Source organism: Thermobia domestica, chromosome 9 (genome assembly GCF_964235325.1).
Source record: "Thermobia domestica chromosome 9, izTheDome1.hap1.1, whole genome shotgun sequence".
Taxonomy (NCBI): domain Eukaryota; kingdom Metazoa; phylum Arthropoda; class Insecta; order Zygentoma; family Lepismatidae; genus Thermobia; species Thermobia domestica.
The window spans coordinates 63,426,054-63,445,166 of NC_137462.1; the positions used below are offsets into that span (position 1 = coordinate 63,426,054).

The following is a 19,113-nucleotide window of genomic DNA, read 5'->3' on the forward strand; positions in this document are numbered from 1 at the left end:
ATACCCAATGCACTTCATAAATCTTTAAATTACTGGAAGAGTACTTGAACAATAAATTACTTGAATTACTGTACATTTAAAATTACTTCAATATAATTTGGTTTTGTGACTATATGTATTAGCTTGTATTCTGTGGATACGTATGGAATTGGAGAGAAAATTATCTGTTGTCGTGCTGCGGCGCACAAGGTTTATTACAATGTGCTGCACATAACAATGGCTAATTTGCATACTTTTCTTGCCTACTTCGAGGTACGATTTGCTGAACACTTGCATATATTGATTGCCGCCATACTCTACAGCTTACCTGGATGCAAGAGATGGTTTGGGAGGCAATTGTCAGGGAAGGGGATAAGAAGAATCGAGCTACTGCCCAAGGGATGTTAGACGCGTGGGCCGAAAATTCCATGTAGTTTAAGCTAACACTTCTCATGTTTGACATCACCAGTATTTTCCAGCAGATGCAGAAAATTCTTCAATGGTCTGATCTTCTACTGCCTGATGTTCTTACAGCAAGGGATGTAGCATTAAGGATCCTGAAATTAATGTTGGAGAATCCCTTCCCTGGTGGAAAGGAGGACTGCGTAGTTAGCAACAACGTGAATCACGATGAACAGAGGCGATAGTGCCGTATAACTCATAATATGCATGTGACTCGTCGAAAGAGAAACTGGGAAGCTGTGACGGCATTTTCAACTCCATTTAAACTACTTTGTCCGCATCTTCAGCACAGTCGATGATAAATGTTGCTCATCCATTAGTAGAAGTAATATTTGGGAAAGAAGTACAGACTTTCGCCTCAAATGTATGCGAGAGCTTGACATTACTAGTGGATTGAAGTATTAATACCATTATTAGTGGATAGTGCAGGTAAAGGATGAAATATTCTGTAAGACTGAGGAGACTATTACCAGACTCCTCAGGAATGCTGCAGAAACTTCTTGTTGCCTTACTTGCAATATCGCCTCACAGCATGTCAGTTGAACAAGCTGTTTCACACTATAACCAACTTCGAAGTATTCATCGTTTGTCAATGGGTGAAAACACGACCAATGATCGACTTATGATATCGCTAAACGGAACGGGTACTGCAAACTATGACCCAAGACCGGCTGTAGCGGAGTTCCTGAAGCAAAAGGACAGACGGGAGAGTAGGCCTGATAGTGATATCTATAAAAGGAGGGAGTTGTGAACTAGTTTTTCAGAATTGAATAATCTGTTATATTCAAAATCAACATATTTATGTCACATAGGCCTGTGTTGCAATGTGTTATCGGTCAGTGCCCTTTATTCGGTGATAGTAGATCATGTATCAATTGCCGTGACAGTAATATAGGTGTTAAGAAGATAGTGATATTAAGGGCTCCGTCAAACCTATGGTAGCTAGATGAGAAACTCATTCAATTATATTCTAAGCATGTAAGAAACCAAAGAATGCAGAACACATTCAGATGTAGAGTGTTAAAATAATAGCAGAAGTGTAACTAATAATAACTGGGATACCACGGCTTTAAAGCATGTGAGGAACCAAATAGTGTGAAACAGGTTTAGCTTTAAAGTGTGAAAATAATAGCAAGAGTATAATCATTAACAAATAGCCTAAAATGCTTTAATACAGATAAAAAAAACAAATAATATGGGAAAGGTTAAAAATTGAAGTGTGAAAATAATACTAGAAAATTAACAGTTACAAGTGGAATAACACGCTTTGAAAAAGGACAGAAACCAAAAAGTGTGAAACATTGAGATTTATAGCGTAAAAATTGTTGCAGAAGTGGAACCATTAACAAAAAGGTTTACATTCTATTATTTAAACCATTGAAAAGATTTAAACCATAAATTTTTGATTACACTGTTTCTTAAAAAAAAAAAAGTATTGGTAGTAATATTTAGTATTGAATGCATACGTATACAGATAAAATTATTTATTTAGGGAAATGTTTAGTCAAGTTGACGTACTGTTATTTCCTAGTTGAGTAGTTTGTGTCTTGTATTGTGTGTTTTGTATTCTCTCCATCTGTATCAGTCAAGTTTCTTTGTCCTTCTCCTATCTATGTCCAACTTAAAAATATGGATATAAAAATAAATAAATAAATTAAGAAAAATATCCGATTATGATAGCATAGTACGGTTTTAAGTACCGGCCTAAAGACGGATCTGAGCCAAAATGTAAAAAAGAAAATGTCCACTCCTGTATTGATGATGATGCGTTGAATCGGAAATGAAACGATTAACAGAAGTCTAACAAATACGTAATTTTGTATGTCATTATTTCAAAAGTGTACATTATAAAAAATGTACTTTAAAAAAAATCTCTGTGCGTTTGAATTTTGCTGTGTGTGTCAATAGCCCTTTTGTGTCTGGATACCCAGTAGTGATTTCTTAAAAAAATGCACTGTTGAGCACCTGTGTTCATAGAATTTTCAGCGCTTTTGTATTGCGCTATTCTACGCAATAAAATTTAACTATAAATATAATAATTGTTTATCAAAATGGAATTTTATTAGTAAATATAATTATATATGGAATCTCAAGATAAATGTTATTATTTACAGTTCACCTGCTTTTGGGTCATCCTGTATACAGAATAGAAATAAATAAACAATTACTTCCAGTGTAAATGAGCCCCTATGAATTATTATTGACGATAAACGACATACTTCTTAATACCATAAAGATTTCGTTTTGATCCAATATCTCGAAAACTACGCATGAAACTTTATCCTCCACTATATCACTTTGTTAAGCTTGGTGGGATCTATCGATTGATATATGTCTTATCTTTGTACAGTCTTATACAAAATTTTAAATTTTAGAGTTAATCATGATTTTGAGCTATGTCTCATTAAGCTCATAGTGGAAAGCGCGATCAGGATCAGATTAATCGTAATAAATTGTGTTAGTTATTGTATAGGATCAATTTTCAAGTTTACAGTTTTTTCTCGATTTTCTCAAGAACTACGCATTAGGGAGAAACTGGCCACTCCACCTCTGATCTAGGTAAATGGGCTAGAATCTGTATCTGGGCAGTAAAGTACCATATATATATATATATATATATATATATATATATATATATATATATATATATATATATATATATATATATATAGACATGCGTTACTCCTTCCTCTGCACTAGTGACGCACGTACATCATCATGCTTGTGCCTAAGTACGTCATAAGAAAAAAAAAATGAAAATGAAATCTTTTAGTTTTACGTCCCACTTTTATGCCGGCTAGGCTAAAGGAGACGGTGATGATGAGTAATGCGTGAAATGGTGGAATGAAGAAAGTGGGAGGAAACGGGAGAACCCCGAGGAAACCCACGCACACGGTGTTTGTCCATCACAAAGTTCACTTGGTGGCAGCATGGTTTGAACCCGAGACTCTATGCACCAGAGGTGAACTCTCTACCACTGAGCCACCGCAGCCCCAAGTACGTCATAAGGTCCTTTTAAGAATTCACTTTTGTTTTTGCTTTGTACTCGCAGGCGAGTGTGTCACTCTCATACACGTTGCTTCATTGCTGTGAGAGTCGAAAAATATACGTGTAATTTGTTTCCACTTTAGGCATAAAAATGTGATTTGGACAGTGATAAACCAAATAGTCAGAAGGAAGTTGATAACACTAATGACAGTTTAGAATCACTTGAAGGTGACGATGACGAAGGAACTCCTCATGACTTGATTCAGCAGGTGTGAAAATTCTTGTGAGGGAGAACTGTCCCCTCATTCCAACAAAATTACACTGTTTGATACAATGCCAGATGTAAACAATCGTATTTACTATACAAACAACAAGAGATGGCAAATTTACATTTAAAATGTTTGTTCCGATCTTGAAAAGCTGGTATTTGGGGCCAGAGTAGTCAATTAGAGTCTTGAGCGGGAGAGCTTCAGTCAAGATATAGGCTATAGATTAGAATTCTGCCACTGTCCCACACGAACGTCATTTCATTCCTTTTCAGGACGTACTTCTATCAGAATAAATTTAAAAGTTCTGAAAATGAATGGATTTATCATTAGGTTACATGTGATGTAAATGATAGATAATTGTTGGAAAATTATTAATGAATAGCATAAAACTTTACATGGATTTACGGTCAACTTCAGTTACGGGGCGTCAGTTCGAAAATTGACATTTCTATTGAAAATAACGAACCAAATCAGATTGCTAGCAGAAGAGTTTATATGGAGAGGAAAACGAGACAAAAATGTTAACTTTCCAAATTCTTTTAATTGAAACATAAAACTTTTAGAACTAGTTATACAATACAATAACTTCAAATCTTTATATATATAAAGATTTTAGGCTGAGGCTATAGCCCCACCTTGACGCTCAGGTGTACACTGGATAAAATGGGCTTCAATCCTGCTTTACACTGGATAAAGCTGCAAACTATGGTTTAGGCCCTCCCTTGATCATTTAATGGATCCGCCATTATATATATAGGCCTATATATATATATATATATATATATATATATATATATATATATATATATATATATATATATATATATATATATATATATATATATATATATATTAAATTCTGGCAAGATTTGATTCTGTGTGTCAAATGTAAGAAACATGTCCTAATAGTAACGTATAGCTGTCAAAAGTAAGGGGCCTCTTATTCGATCCCAAACCATGTGAGTTTGTAGTGGACGACATCATGTTCATGGATTTTCCCGGGGTTCTCCCATATCTTCCAAATTCTCATTCTACCATTTCTGTCACAATCATCAACATTCATAAACCATTCATCTCCTGTGGCCAAGTGTTGGGTAAGTTACTTGTAAAAATGTAACGCGTTACAAGTTACTTTACTTTCTTTTAAAATGTAAGGCGTTATTTGCCCCAAAAAAGTAACTGTTACTTTACTTCGAAAGTAACGCGTTACTAACGCGTTACTTTTAGGTCAGAAACTTTAAAAATGTGAGAAAAAAATATGACTTCAATTTTCCGTACTATTACTACCGCTATTATTATTATTATTATTATTATTATTATTATTATTATTATTATTATTATTATTATTATTGCACGTTCTGAATCGCTTTATGTAAATGCAAGGACAAATTTTTACTTGATACATGAACATTTCAATATCATGTAACATTGATAAAATACCATACTGCGTTACTTGTAGGGATGGACACGTGCGAGTTTTCTTTGAAACTCGATTCGACTAGAAACAGACATCTTTAAGCTCGAACCGAGAACTAGGCTCGAAAAATTTCCTCCAACTCGACTCGAATTGGGGTCAAGTTTCGAATCGACTCAAGCTAAATCCGGTGTGTAGTTTCGAGTACTTCTTCAAGTATATTACATAGACAGTATAATTATTATCAATGACACTACTACTGCTACAACAACTTTTATTATTATTATTATTATTATTATTATAACAACACTGTATATAATGTATTTGTATTTGTATTTGATTTGTATTGATTTGTATTTGTATTGATTTGTATTTGAATACTAAAAAACTAGTTGATTGCCAACTTCGGTAGTCATGAAGTCTAGGAGTCAAGGACATTGTTAACGAGCTTCTGAATTTGGGTTGAGGGTCTAGGTTGAGTATTCGGGCTCGAGCCAAACATTGTTTAAAGTTATAGGGCACTGGCCAAATATCTTCAAACTGCTCGGCCCGGGTTTAGAATTGTTAACGACTCGAGCAACTCGGCTCACAGCTCATTCACTATCGACCCGAACCGAGAAGTGAGCCGAGCCAACAGCTCACCCAACCAACTCGGCTAGAGCCCTCGGCTGAGTTGAGCCGAATCGAGCAGATGGCTCATCCCTACCAAGCCAGCTCGAGCCGATGATTCACCCACAAGCGAGCCTGCTCGAGCCATCTTCTCAGTTGAGCCGAGCCGAGCTGAGATTGTTATAAAAAATATCTTGTGGTCTCGCTATCGAGACGAGACTAGATACGAGCACTGTCCCCTCTCGTGAGCAACACTAAAAGTATTCCATATTACTGTTTAGCTTACATTTCTCATGACTTTCGTTTTCCAGTGTAATCAGGACATGATTTCAAGACGAGTTAAAACGAACGAGCCATTTATCAAACTCGACTTGAATTCGAGTCGAGCCGAGTTTTAGCTTGACTCGTGCTCATCCCTATGTGTTAGAAAGATAGTTGCTTATCATTATTCTGCCAAACTAATTATATAATAATAACAATGTTGTTATGTAAAATTAAAAATACAGAATATAGAGAAACATTACACTACAACTAATAAAATGAGAACACATGAATTGGGGGTGAATCAAAACTTGCCAGTAACTCTAAAATCAATACATGCTTTTTAAAGCTACTTTCAAACTCTATAATCAACGGGACTCTAGGATAAGCAAACTGATCTGAAAGAACTCCAATATTACATACCATCAGTAAACTATTTTCTAGTAATAAAGTAGACCTGCTCATCAGAAAACAGTTTATTTATATTAACCCCTTACTGTATATCGTTAATTATGGCATCCTAGTTGTTGATAAATATTTCCCGCCGGGACACTTCAGACACTTTACTTTTAAATTCTGTCCATTATCATCCTCAGCTCTTAACAAAAAAATATTCTTTCAAATGTTCGAACGGTGAAAATATTTTCATTCTCCATCTTTATAAAAACAACACCAATCAAAATAAAATAGACTACCGGTATCATTGCACTCCTAGTTCACTCACTGAAAGTATTGATTTCGAGCTGTCAAAATCTACGACAAAATCTTCCAGGTGCTTGTAATCAGTACATGTGATTTTCCTAAGGCTGTCATCTTCCAAAAGCAGCAAGTGGCACTACGAACTGATCTGTTTCTCTGTGTGTCGGTGACTGTCGGTCACTGACATACGTAGTTCATGCTCAAGTGTTTCATTCTGAGAAATTCACTTACAGGAAAGAAACATTTGTTTCCGAAAAAATACATATATTATAGTTACTCATCCAAAATGTAACGCGAAAAAAGTAACGCAAACTAGGTACGTTACTTAAAAATTTGTAACACGTTACCGTTACAGTTACTTTGGAAAAAATGTAACGCGTTACTAGGAAACGTTATTAAAAAGTAACGCGTTACTTGCGTTACGTTACTTCTCAAGACTGCATTAAAATTGATCAAAACGGATTTGGATTACTCATCTGTCTACCCTGAGGGGATACCAAAGTACGTGAGACATAATTTTGAACATGTTCCTTTCTTTTCAGGCCACGAAAGCGGCAGATACTGGCAGTGGATAACTTTGTTATTATCATTTATGCAAGAAGTTATATTATTATTATTTATGCATTTATGTTATTATCATTCTTCCTTTGCAAGAAGTAAAACCATAGGAAAAGATCAAAATCAAAATTTATTTCAATTCTTTATGTTCAGCTTAATGAATTTTTTCAAAATTAAACTCCATCAGAGTTCTACGAGTTTAACTGTTAAATTATTCATCCTTAATGTCTATTTTGGGAATTAGAAGACTTATTCTTTGCTCTACCGATATTAATTTCCATCTTTCAATATTAATTGGATTAATATTACTTAAGTTCATTTACATAATTTGGGATGTCACAGTGTTCTCCCCACTGTCCTCCAGCAAAGATCTCTAAACACCAAGTTTGTAACAAGATGTGTGTTTAGGGATAAGGGGAGTGTAATTAATTTTCTGAGTCCAGTCAGAGATCCCCCCCCCCAAAAAAAGTGTTAAAGTTCTATTTACAGACACATTGCGTACCAGATAACAAGCATGCTAGGCAGACATATTCATTACTCATGCTATCAGCAAAATCTGTAAGCTCGGCATAAAAATTTTCATAGACATCATATTACAATGTGCTGCAAATATTCTATTATATGTATAGTTCCTTCAAAAAGTTTGCTCTCTTAAAATAAGTTAAAAGTCATAGTTTCGCTTTATATTTTCACGGTTTATCATGGGTAAAAGTAAAGACGAGCGAATTCATTAAAAAGAATTGGCACATTATTTTGTTCCTATGAATGGCATGATTGAAAATCCGTTTCGGTTGATTCTGGTCCGATTTTGTAGTGTTCAGTGAAGAAAACCTCATCCGGAAAATTTAATTCTGTATAAACGACCTACAATTTAGGTAACCTTTATTTTTACACTAAAATCATTTATCATGGTTAATAAGTTTCCGTGGTAAAATTTTAAACACTGATCAATATTATCATCTTATTTGTTGATTTAATTAACGAAAAAAAGAGACTTCGAAATCACCATGACTTACAATTTTAGTCAACTTTAAAAATAGTGTTAGAACAAAGACCACCATTATTATTGAAATTATAAATGAAAAAAATAATTTAATTATTAACATAAAGGTAAAATGTGACAGCACGTGAATGTCGAATAAGCAACTGAAATTATACAAAGAAAAATTGTGTCTCACACAGCAGAGGGCAATGACTTTTTGGAAAATTGTACTCAGATCATCCTTTTGCGGACCAAGAGAATTCCCATGTCATCTCAATAGAATAGTAACAATTTCAAGTGTAGGTTCACAACATAAGACGAACATGTATTTAGAAAATGCTAATATAGTACTAAATAAATAACGTTCATTTTGGCAACAGTTGAACTAGACTGATATCTTCATACAGTTTATACCGTGATTGAATATTCATTGTTCAGTTAACGAATTAGCCATTATATGGACAATCTAATAATTCATATTCTGTCAATACACTTGATTCAAAAGTATTCCTTGCCTAATTCATTGAATGGGGTATTATTACCTTTTAAAGTTAAGTACACGCCTCTTTATAATCTGACAGGTACTCGACTTGTTTAAAAATTGTAAAAAGTATTAAATAGTTTCTAACCCATGTCTCGTTTAGTTCCAGTTGCAATAGTATTTTAAATATGTTTTACCTAAAGCTTTGTACTATCATTTATTAATGTCAAAGGTATCTCCTACTTGTCTAGCACAAGTCTAACGTACTGCAAGACTGCATACCACGTCATTTTCGATTACTTTTTGAAGCAATGTGGGTATTCCTATAACAGGATTGCATTTTCACAATGATTACCTGTCTATCCTCCTCAAAGGAGGAGGTAAGAATACTATTGGTAGAGGTACGTGGTATTTGTTTAGAAACTTACAATGGATAACAACAGGTGATGACACTGTGTTTCATGATTTTAGTTGTAACGTATCTAACACAAGAGATGAATTCACTTTGTTCTGAACGCTTACCACACTACTCAAATCATCGAAATACTTGGTAAATGCCTGAGCCTTCGTTCCTGGTTCCACTTCGCCTAATTTAAACATGAGGTATGATAGTTTCTAATACTTTTCCACTTTTGACTACACCTGAATCCAGCTTCTCTTTTGGATGAGTGTGGAACTTGTGCACCCAATCTGCACATTTCATCTGCAATCAGTTCCCATAATTTAGTTTTTAATACAGATTTATCATCCATAAGCTCCTGAACCTTCGTCCGCTTGACAATTTGAATTAATAATTGTGTAGCATCTTGGCCGTTCCGAACTGGCTGCTGCCAGAACTTCTCTTCAATTTGGTCTTGATTCTCGTGACCTGTAAAGTAAAAAGATGTTCACTGAATATTAAGTTTGGAATCCTATTATGTACACGAAAGAATAAGAATATCGAACCTCGATTTTGCTTTACAGTTGATACATTCAACAGATTTTAGTTCAAATATAATCTTATCGGCTACTGTATTACATTCATCTAAGTTCTTATTCATTCCTTCTTATTATTTTAGGAATAACACAAATATACAGAATCTCAGAAATAACGTTTTGTACGCAGTCGTAGCTACAGCAGGATTCCCACTTAAAAGATGACCGCGTTACATTGTACCTATCCTATCTACTGTTAATAACAACTTAGCGTTATTACAGGAGGTGCCGAAAAAGATGTCCATTATTATGATGCATTTCTGACTTCTTTCTGACAAATTTATTATTTAATACTGAATCTGTTTACGAACACAACAGATCCGTTAGACTGCAACACATATGAAAGACAAAGAGATGGGCTGGTCAGAATTTTTAGTTTTAGGTTTAAGTCTCATTGTTATCCACTATAGGCTAACGAGACGGATCATGATGAAAGTGAACGATATTCATGAATTGATGGAATAAGGATTGGGAGGAAACGGCAGAATCCCGAGAACATTCACGACACGATGTTGTCCACCACAAACTCATGTGGTCTGAAAAATGAAGCAGGGATCCTTCGCATCGGAGAAAAGCGCTCTACCAGCTCCCCTTCTTCTCTCCCAGCCCTGTTCAGAGTTATACACATTTCGAGCAACTGTTCAAGACATGAATGTCAAGATTATTATCAGATGAGTTGTTACGTGAAATGCAGGGTCATAGGTTAGCCACATGTGTCCTTTCTTTTCGAAAGAACGGGCTTTTCTACGAATATACGAGGATGTTCGTATGACTTATTTGATGTACTACTCATGTAGAATAGAGCTCCCATTTGCGCAACGTAATTCTCATTTGAAGTATTTAGATTTATTCCTGACTCTGTACATACGTTCGTTGTTACTTCCTTCCTGAAATTTAATTTACTCGTAAGCCTTGCTGCTGCCTATACTTCCTGGTGGCTAAATGGCTAAGATTTTCACCTTTATTGCAGAAGACACGGCTTAGATCAAAGTTTAAGCAAGAGGTTCACGTATGGTATAGCTGCTAACTAATTTTCGTAACTAAATTTCTGTAACAAAACTGAGCGCTTCGCGAAACAGTGTTTTGCACGGATTTTCAAGCATACGTAATACAGAGAGGAAAAATTCTTAAGAATAATAATATAGTATGTTGGCAGAATTCAAATTACCCTGCCTTACAGAGAAATGGTTACCTAAAATCAGAGCTGGATTTAGGTTTGATGAGGCCCTAAGCTATTGAAGGTAATCGAGCCCTTTGCATATCTAACTATTCTTTGTCAATTGATATTTCAGAGACTAGGTTAGCAAGAGGGGCCCCATACCTGCATCATAGAAACACACTGCTGCTATATGTAGATTTTATTTATGTTTTTAATCTTAATTTTTGAAATATACTTTCCGTTTTTTTTTTCTTTCTTCAAATATTTTGGGGTCACCAAGAGAGTGGGATCCTAAGTTATAGCTTGTTTAGCTTATACGTAAATCCGGCACTGTCTAAAATACATAACTGTAAGACGCAAATATATAAACACCACCAATACAATTTTCGTTAAGGGGTCAGTGCTTTAAATGTTGGCTGTACACCAGTCTACTTACGCTGAATTATGCACAGCTTTATCATATATACAGTACAAAACACAAAATCACAATTTGACATTACGATACATAAATAGTTACTTATTCATTCTTTAAACTTCTGAATATCTTACCTTCTTTCCACATTGCTCGAAAAGCAAAAGGATCCTGTGCGTTATCATCAGTAATGGATGGTAAAACTGCATTTCCATCACAATTCTCTCTCGAGACTTGCATTGCAGAATCTAGAAAATGAAAAGGAATACAAAATTCAAAATCTGTAAATGCGTTATCCGAAAATGCACACGCGACATTCGCGTGCAAGGTCGTGTGTGCCTGCAAGTAATTTTGGCAAAACAGAAGTTGTGGCGGAATATGGATTATTTAGTGTTTTCACTTAATATATCTTACATTATTAAATAATTATTTTATTACTAGTTTTAGAAAGACTTCTACTTAAAATTCATAAAGGACCATTCAAAATTGAAAGACTAACGACTTACAATTAAAGTGTACAGTTAATAACTTTCTTTTCTAGCTACGGATGTGGCTAATAAAATGCCATAACTTATATGCAAATAACATTAACGAAATAATAATAATAATAATAATACTAATAATAATAATATCATCATCTTAATCGACTTCAACAGTGCCCATAGCCGTCCAACACTAACTTCTTGTATTTGGAATACAATATAACACAAGTACACAATAATATATATATATATATATATATATATATATATATATATATATATATATATATATATATATATATTAATATATATATATATATATATATATATATATATATATATATATATATATATATACACTAACGATAACTTTTAATACAGGGATGCAAATAACCACGCCCACTCGCCCGGGGCGAGTGGTTCATCGGTGCGGGCGAGTTTTTAATATCACTATTAAAATACCAAAGGTAAGTAAATTATTGCTGTTGTGGGATGAGGGCTAGTAGCTTTTTCTTGGGCTAGTAAAATTGTGTTGCTTATTTGCATCCCTGCTTTAATACCTTTGCATTCCGAATACTCTTGTAACCATGAACAAGTAGATATGTATCATAACTCTCCCTGTATCTTTGATTATTTACAATCAGCAAAACTTAACTTTTTTCTTCATTTGAATTTTGGTTATATAATTTGTTCTTCTTCTTTCAAAACTCAAAAGTTTTAAAAACTTGGAAAAAGTTTTAACATCTTTCGACGCTCCTCAAGCTTCTTTATTTCTAAAGATATTTGTTTTCTGCCGTTCTCTTGTCTTCTTCTTGTATCTTTCTACTCTACACTCTTAAAGATGTTCTGCATATTTTTTGTAGGCAGATTAAAAAATACCCTTCTTTGGCAGAAGGTAATCACATTAGATAAAAATCACAGTGGAGTGCCATTCGAAAGATGACCAAATACTTCATACAGCAGGATATTTATATCGTCTGCACAGATTCAGAATGTGCTTAAACGCATAAAATACATGCTCCACTCTGATTTTTATCTAGTGTGATTTAATTTTGATATCCCAGTAAAACTATATTAACATTCGAAAATTCGGAAAAATCGCTAATTCTGCATAGTCGTGGTTCTGAAGGAGCCGGATTAAAGAGCGTTTACTGTAATATTATTTACTTCCACAATTTTTGGAAATTTGCTCCGAAGGAGTGAAGGAAGACAGGAATTTTATATATATATATATATATATATATATATATATATATATATATATATATATATATATATATATATATATATATATTCTGAACCGAGCGACATAAATACACAAAAAACGGGATGAAGATTATTTTCGATGTATAAAATATGAACATCTCACTTACTTGAACGAATTTTGGAAGTTCTATCTAGAAATAATTATTCTATTTTCGTTTAATTCTTTTGATTACCTAATAGGGAAATATATCGCTTTTGAGCGCGAGGAAGTGATTTTACAGTTTTGACTTTGCACTTTAGGTCTACTTTCGAAGGGAGAAGAGTCCTAGGATTACAACTCCTTTCAAGAGCCAAAAGATTGCATATAAAAATATGTTTCGATACAATTAGAGGCAAGTATGAATGGAATGCAAGAATGCTTAGCAGCAAATTCTACACGAAGATCAAAAAGAACAAAACAAAAGATATGATACGCACAAAAAAAAATGAAGATCAAAATAAGAGATCTCCTGATAGAAGAGGTACAAAAATTCTGTTACTTAGGGAATAAAATAATAGGCGATAATAGGTGCAAGCACGATGTAAAATCCAGAACAGCTCAGGCAAAGAAGGCTTCCGAAGGCGGAAACATTGACATAGGCTTTCGAAGGCGGAAACATTGACATAAAACTAAAGAAAAGGCTGATGAAAGCGAGTGTAGTGCTGTATGAATGTGAGTCATGAACTCTGACAGATTAGGGAAAAGCATAGAACAGAAGCCTTCGAAGTGTGGTGCTATAGACTGATGTTAAAAATTAGATCGGAAGATATCAAATGGAAGAGTATTGGAAATGATAGAAGAAAAGATGAGTATACTGAAGAATAATGAAATGGAAATGGAAAGTCTATACACAATCGCGCCATTTCCGAGTTATAGTCCGTCAAAAATTGATCGGAACGATACCAAAAGAGGCGTGTCTCGAAAATGAAATATCGGATTAAGGTCGAGTAAAAAAATTGGGGGGGGGGGGTTAATTCCACTAATAAATACACCAGTGGATTTGAAATGTGTATCAGTTCACAGTTCTTAATCTATCCGCTTTCGTCTATAGAACAGCTCATACATTTCCTCCTATGCTTCGAGGTTAACCCCGCCATTGCTCCACATACAATAGTATATTAACGGAATCTATGATTGATTATATATAGGTATACATAAGAAAATAATAGTAATAATAAAAACATACTCACACATTTATTAAAACTGTACCTACCCTCCCCCCCAAAAAAAGTACAAATTATAATTCAACTGAGATGGTTTTCGCAAAAAATTATTGCCATCCTCAGCACAGATCCTTTCCGAAAACTAACATTGCTTGTAGATTCACAACCCGTTGATTACCTTCTGTATAAGTTATGAAATTCCCCTTGTTCGCTATGATATCAGTTAATACGCAGAAAGAGAAATATATAGACAAAATGAGTTATGTTTGAAGTAAGGTATCAAATTTAAACTACCTTCAATATACAAATGCAAGTACTTTACTAAAAATCGTCAAGTATTCATTCGTCAGACCACAAATAAACTTACATATGAAAGATCACATGAATTACATCAGTTATGGTATAAAAAAAAGAATCTAATCAACGGGATGTGAATCTAGAAGCAACGTTAATTTTCTGAAAGAATCTATGCTGAGCATGGCAACAAATTTTTGCCGAAATATTCACAGCCAAATTATAACTTGAATATTTTTGGGTGAGTAGTTTCAATAAGTACTAAATATGCGTCCCATTAAATCAAAGAGCATAATCTCTCTCTCTTTCGCTCTCTCTCTCACACACATACATACACACAAAAGAAGTGATATGTACTTCTAAACAACCTTAAGAGTTTACCTGCGTATCTTCCTTCTTGGGAATCAGAAGGGATGTCTACGTTATTAGTTGAACTTAAATGGTTGTCCAAGTTACTATCAATACTCGGGGAATTAATCTGAGTATCAATAACAACATAATCTGGTACTTGTGAAGTTTTCTCTGAAACAAAGATAATCCTCTATACAATGACAGAATAAACAATATTTGAGCAGCATAGAAAAAAAAATATTAGCTCTATCACTGGCAAAAATGAAACAATACGAAATTTAGAAAATATATCTTTTATGATATGATAAAGGGGAAAAAACTTAATGGCGAAATGAAATCGAAGGAAGAGAGACGAGCTGGCGTAAAAGATCAGCCCATTTTCTGTATTCAATTTTCAGAAAAGAAAATATTTTCATTGCATATTTATAAAGTGTATATTATTTTCTTTTTAAATTGAATACAAAGTGATACTTTAACAAGAAACATGTGAAATTAACAATCCTTAACTAAATGTATTTGTAGAACTGCGTGAACGTCTAGGAATGTCCACCGCGCATGTGCGGCCAGAGATAAGCGCCATACTTTGAAATGGTAAATAAAATGATTGTGACCAAACCACATTTACTGACTCACTGAGCTAAAGTGCTGTTTCACGCCGTAAGGAAGCAAGGAAGAGATCAAATAACACAGAATCGGGAATATTTATTGAAATTTAAATAATCAAGTTCTCTGTATCGATGTACAAGACGCATTCCACTTTTGGATTTATTCTTAAAGGAAAAAAAATGCGTTTTATACGCTGGCAAAAGATAGTAATAAAAAGCAGGAAAGAAATTGTCGTGGGGAAGAAAGCGAAATGTCAACTTTGTATATAAATAAGAACACCAGTATAATATAGTCAGAAAAAAAGAGTATTGTCAAGAAAGATTAAAATTTAACTGTTTCAAATAAAACCTGAAATTTATACGACCTTCAAAATAAGAATGCAAGTATTCTACTACAAGCCTTTAAACTCTCATTCTGTAGAGAACAAATAAACTTACATATGAGTACATCACCAGCAGCTTAGCGTAAAATATGTTCATCAATATTTTTCTTCACCTAAATGACAATATTACTAATATTTACGCATAATATTTTACACTTGGTTGTAAACAAAGTATTACCCACCTTATTATAAGAATTATAATTTTCCATCTATGCAAGTTAAATTCAAAGAAATCCCACTTACAAAATTGGAATCTTATACTTAGAAATTTTTATACAGAATATGCATCAATGTTTCACTTCTCTTCCCCCTTCTTTTATTTATTTATATCATGGACATATAATCGTACTTTTTAGATTGTTTCCATACTTTGAGACATTCATAAAATTATTAACCTCTTCCTCCCACAATTTGAATGAAACATGAGAAAATTTTAAATATAAGTTTTAGGGAAGTTATCTATTTACGTACATCACACCGAGAGAAATTACTGAATAATCTATAATATATTATAATTCAAAATTTTAAATAACAAGCTATTGATAATCAGCGTATCTATATATAGGAAGTGTCCTATGCTACCAAAACTGATTTAATGGAGTCCTTGATTCGATTTCTGGTGGGAGAGCGTTAAAATTTGAACGCATTTCACTGGTTCACATTCCATCTTATACTGTATTTTCAGGTCTCATATGGCATTGGTGCTGAAAGGGGCGCTAAACCCGAATCCAACCACCAATACCACTGATTCAAATCTCCTCCAAAGTTTCAAGTCAAAGTTTGATAAAGACAAAGGAGAATTTCTGAAAAATGTATTTTAGGACATCATATGCATGAACTTTAAGCATGGACGATCAAACTGTAACTTATTGGATCAAAACATCCAATGTATTTCAGGCAAACATTTTCTTGTAGGGCTTATATCTGGAGAACTACATATAGTATAGCCAATACCCAAGCTATCACTTAACTCCGTATGATGCGCTTATTTCGTAAAAAAATACGAAAAGTTGATTTAGGGGCCATTCAAAAATTTTGCGGTCCCTAATTCAAAAACTAATCATTGGCTAAGATCGGAGTCGTTTGATCCTTTTTTTTATCGCTAAAATTCTTGTTTTCTCTAATAATTCCTTTCTCTAAGCCAAACCATCTGATTACTAAAAAAGCTACTATTTTACTAGGTGAAAAAGCTGAAACCAATGGCACTACTATGCAGAAGTTGCATGCTACTGGTTGGATAACATTTCTCAGATGCTAGAATAGGAGAAAAGAACCGGTGAAATGAGCACTACGGTCACCCGACCTAAACATCATTGATTCCATGATATAGAAAATTCTGAAACCTGAAGTACACATTATAAAAATGTCTGGAATTTCTTCATCATATAACTCTTGCAACGAGTACTCTGGACCATCTTGAAAAAGAATTAGAAGAAACACTATGCTACGTTTGAGGAAGTATGCTGAAAATGATGACAGACATGCGGATCGCGTTTCGCATTAAAATAATCAATTATTCATTGATTCCAAACTTTACACCCATCCTATATTCATATTGAAACCATAAGTAATTTTCTGTATCTATGTAATTTCACTGATTGTTTGGATATTTTGTTTTGTACGATCTTCTATCTGAATTCCCAAATTTAAATGTTCCCGAATACAATAGATAATAAATAAATAAATAAAATAAAGTTTTTCTTACTTTTATGTCGTCTTTTTTTCCTACTCTCTCCGCTTCTTAAACACATTTTCAACAGAGTGATAAGGTCCTCACGTTGTCTGTTCTGTACTTCTAACACACTCACTAATTTTCGTCCAAAATTATCCAACTTATCACTTTCTTGTTGCACGAATGCCATTATCACTCCAGGAGTAACTCTAATTTTAGAGGTAGATAGTTTCTCTTCACTGCAAGCTTGCTTTACTTTACAAGATATTGGAACAGTACCTGTAGAATTTACGAAGTTTTCGGATGCCTTTGGTACTTCTAAAGGTAATGTGGGTACTTTTGATGGACCATTTGAGACTAAATTAGACGAGAATTCAGAAGCTAATGAGGATGGGTCTATACCATTTAGGTATAAAGCTGGATTTATCCTTTGTTTTACACACATCACATCGTTTATTTCTTTGAAATATTTGATTGGTTTTCGTTTCCTTCTTAGTCCTTGCTGTAAGCGCTGAACAAACTTAAGATATTGATGTGCTAAATTCCTCCACTTCTGATGGCATCTTATACAAGGGGATAAGCCAGTCTCCCTAGGTACTGGTGCACCCATTTAGGACATCTCTTGTGCAATTCCTCGCCACACAATAGTTTTAGTAGCGCTACCACTCAGAAGAGTCTGGATATCTTCTCGTTTTAGGATGTCTAATAGTAATTGTGTTGGATCCCGACCGTCACTCAAAGGTCGCTGCCAGAAATTTTCCGAAGAAACAGCTTGAACAACTTCAGGAGTTACATCATCTGTAAATAAGAAAAATGGAAAAATGGCAACAATGTAAATTGCATATTCTATCATGTAACAACAGTTTTACTTTCTTTTCGTTGTTTCTACATTTTTCCAGCACCAGAAGTCGACCTGCAGCTTTTACGTTGGATCCGAAATATTCCCTCTCTGACCAAGAACCGCCTCCCCTGTCTTCTGTGTACATAGTCCTAGTTGGATTCTACTTGAAGCAGTCTTACAACAGAGCTTCAGTACTGAAAAGAGACGCTAAAATCCAATCAAACCTTGCCAATGGTTTGCTTATTTAAAAAAAAAAAATCAATAGGAGTAGGGATGAATTATTATTCTAATAATTTATATTGCTAAGAAACAGTGAGAAGATAGCTCGTTACAGGGCAGGGGTGCCACAATATTTACAAAACTGCGAACACATAAGGTTAAAAGAAATTAAACATTCTGTTATAAGCAATCTAACGAAAAGAAGTGAAGCAAACCGTACCTGGTAATTAAGACAATCGCTGATCTATAATTGCATCTTCTTAAATAAAATTATGAGTTAAACCACACCAGTGCGATGAAGATAACTTAACTATTGTTCAGTTTTACATATTTGATTTTAATGCAATAGCGTTTCAAACTATTTTCAACATTTAAATATTAGGTTAAATTTTCACCTGCTTAATATGCTACGTTTTTGGTTTCAAACAAGCTTGATACATGAAAACAACTTTTGCATGAAGATGAAGAGTGACAGAGTGCTTATCTCTGGTGCGAAAGTTTGCAGGTTCGATACAAGGCCTATGAGCCTGTGGTAGACAATATCGTGTCAATAACTTTCTACGTCTGTTCCCATTCCTTCTTACTTTTTTCATTCGTTTTACCTACAGT

The 19,113-nt window shown here is 34.0% G+C and overlaps 1 protein-coding gene across 1 annotated transcript; it reads right to left on the reverse strand.

The window, feature by feature from the left end:
- Nucleotides 1-9,289: 9,289 nt before the first annotated feature.
- LOC145660844 (uncharacterized) lies at nt 9,290-18,123 on the reverse strand. Its single transcript, XM_081726268.1, has 4 exons — nt 17,478-18,123; nt 14,815-14,955; nt 11,386-11,496; nt 9,290-9,570 (listed from the first exon to the last, which is right to left on the reverse strand). Exons 1-4 carry the CDS (start codon nt 18,052-18,054, stop codon nt 9,290-9,292), a joined length of 1,110 nt encoding a protein of 369 aa, XP_081582394.1. The 5' UTR covers nt 18,055-18,123.
- Nucleotides 18,124-19,113: the final 990 nt, after the last annotated feature.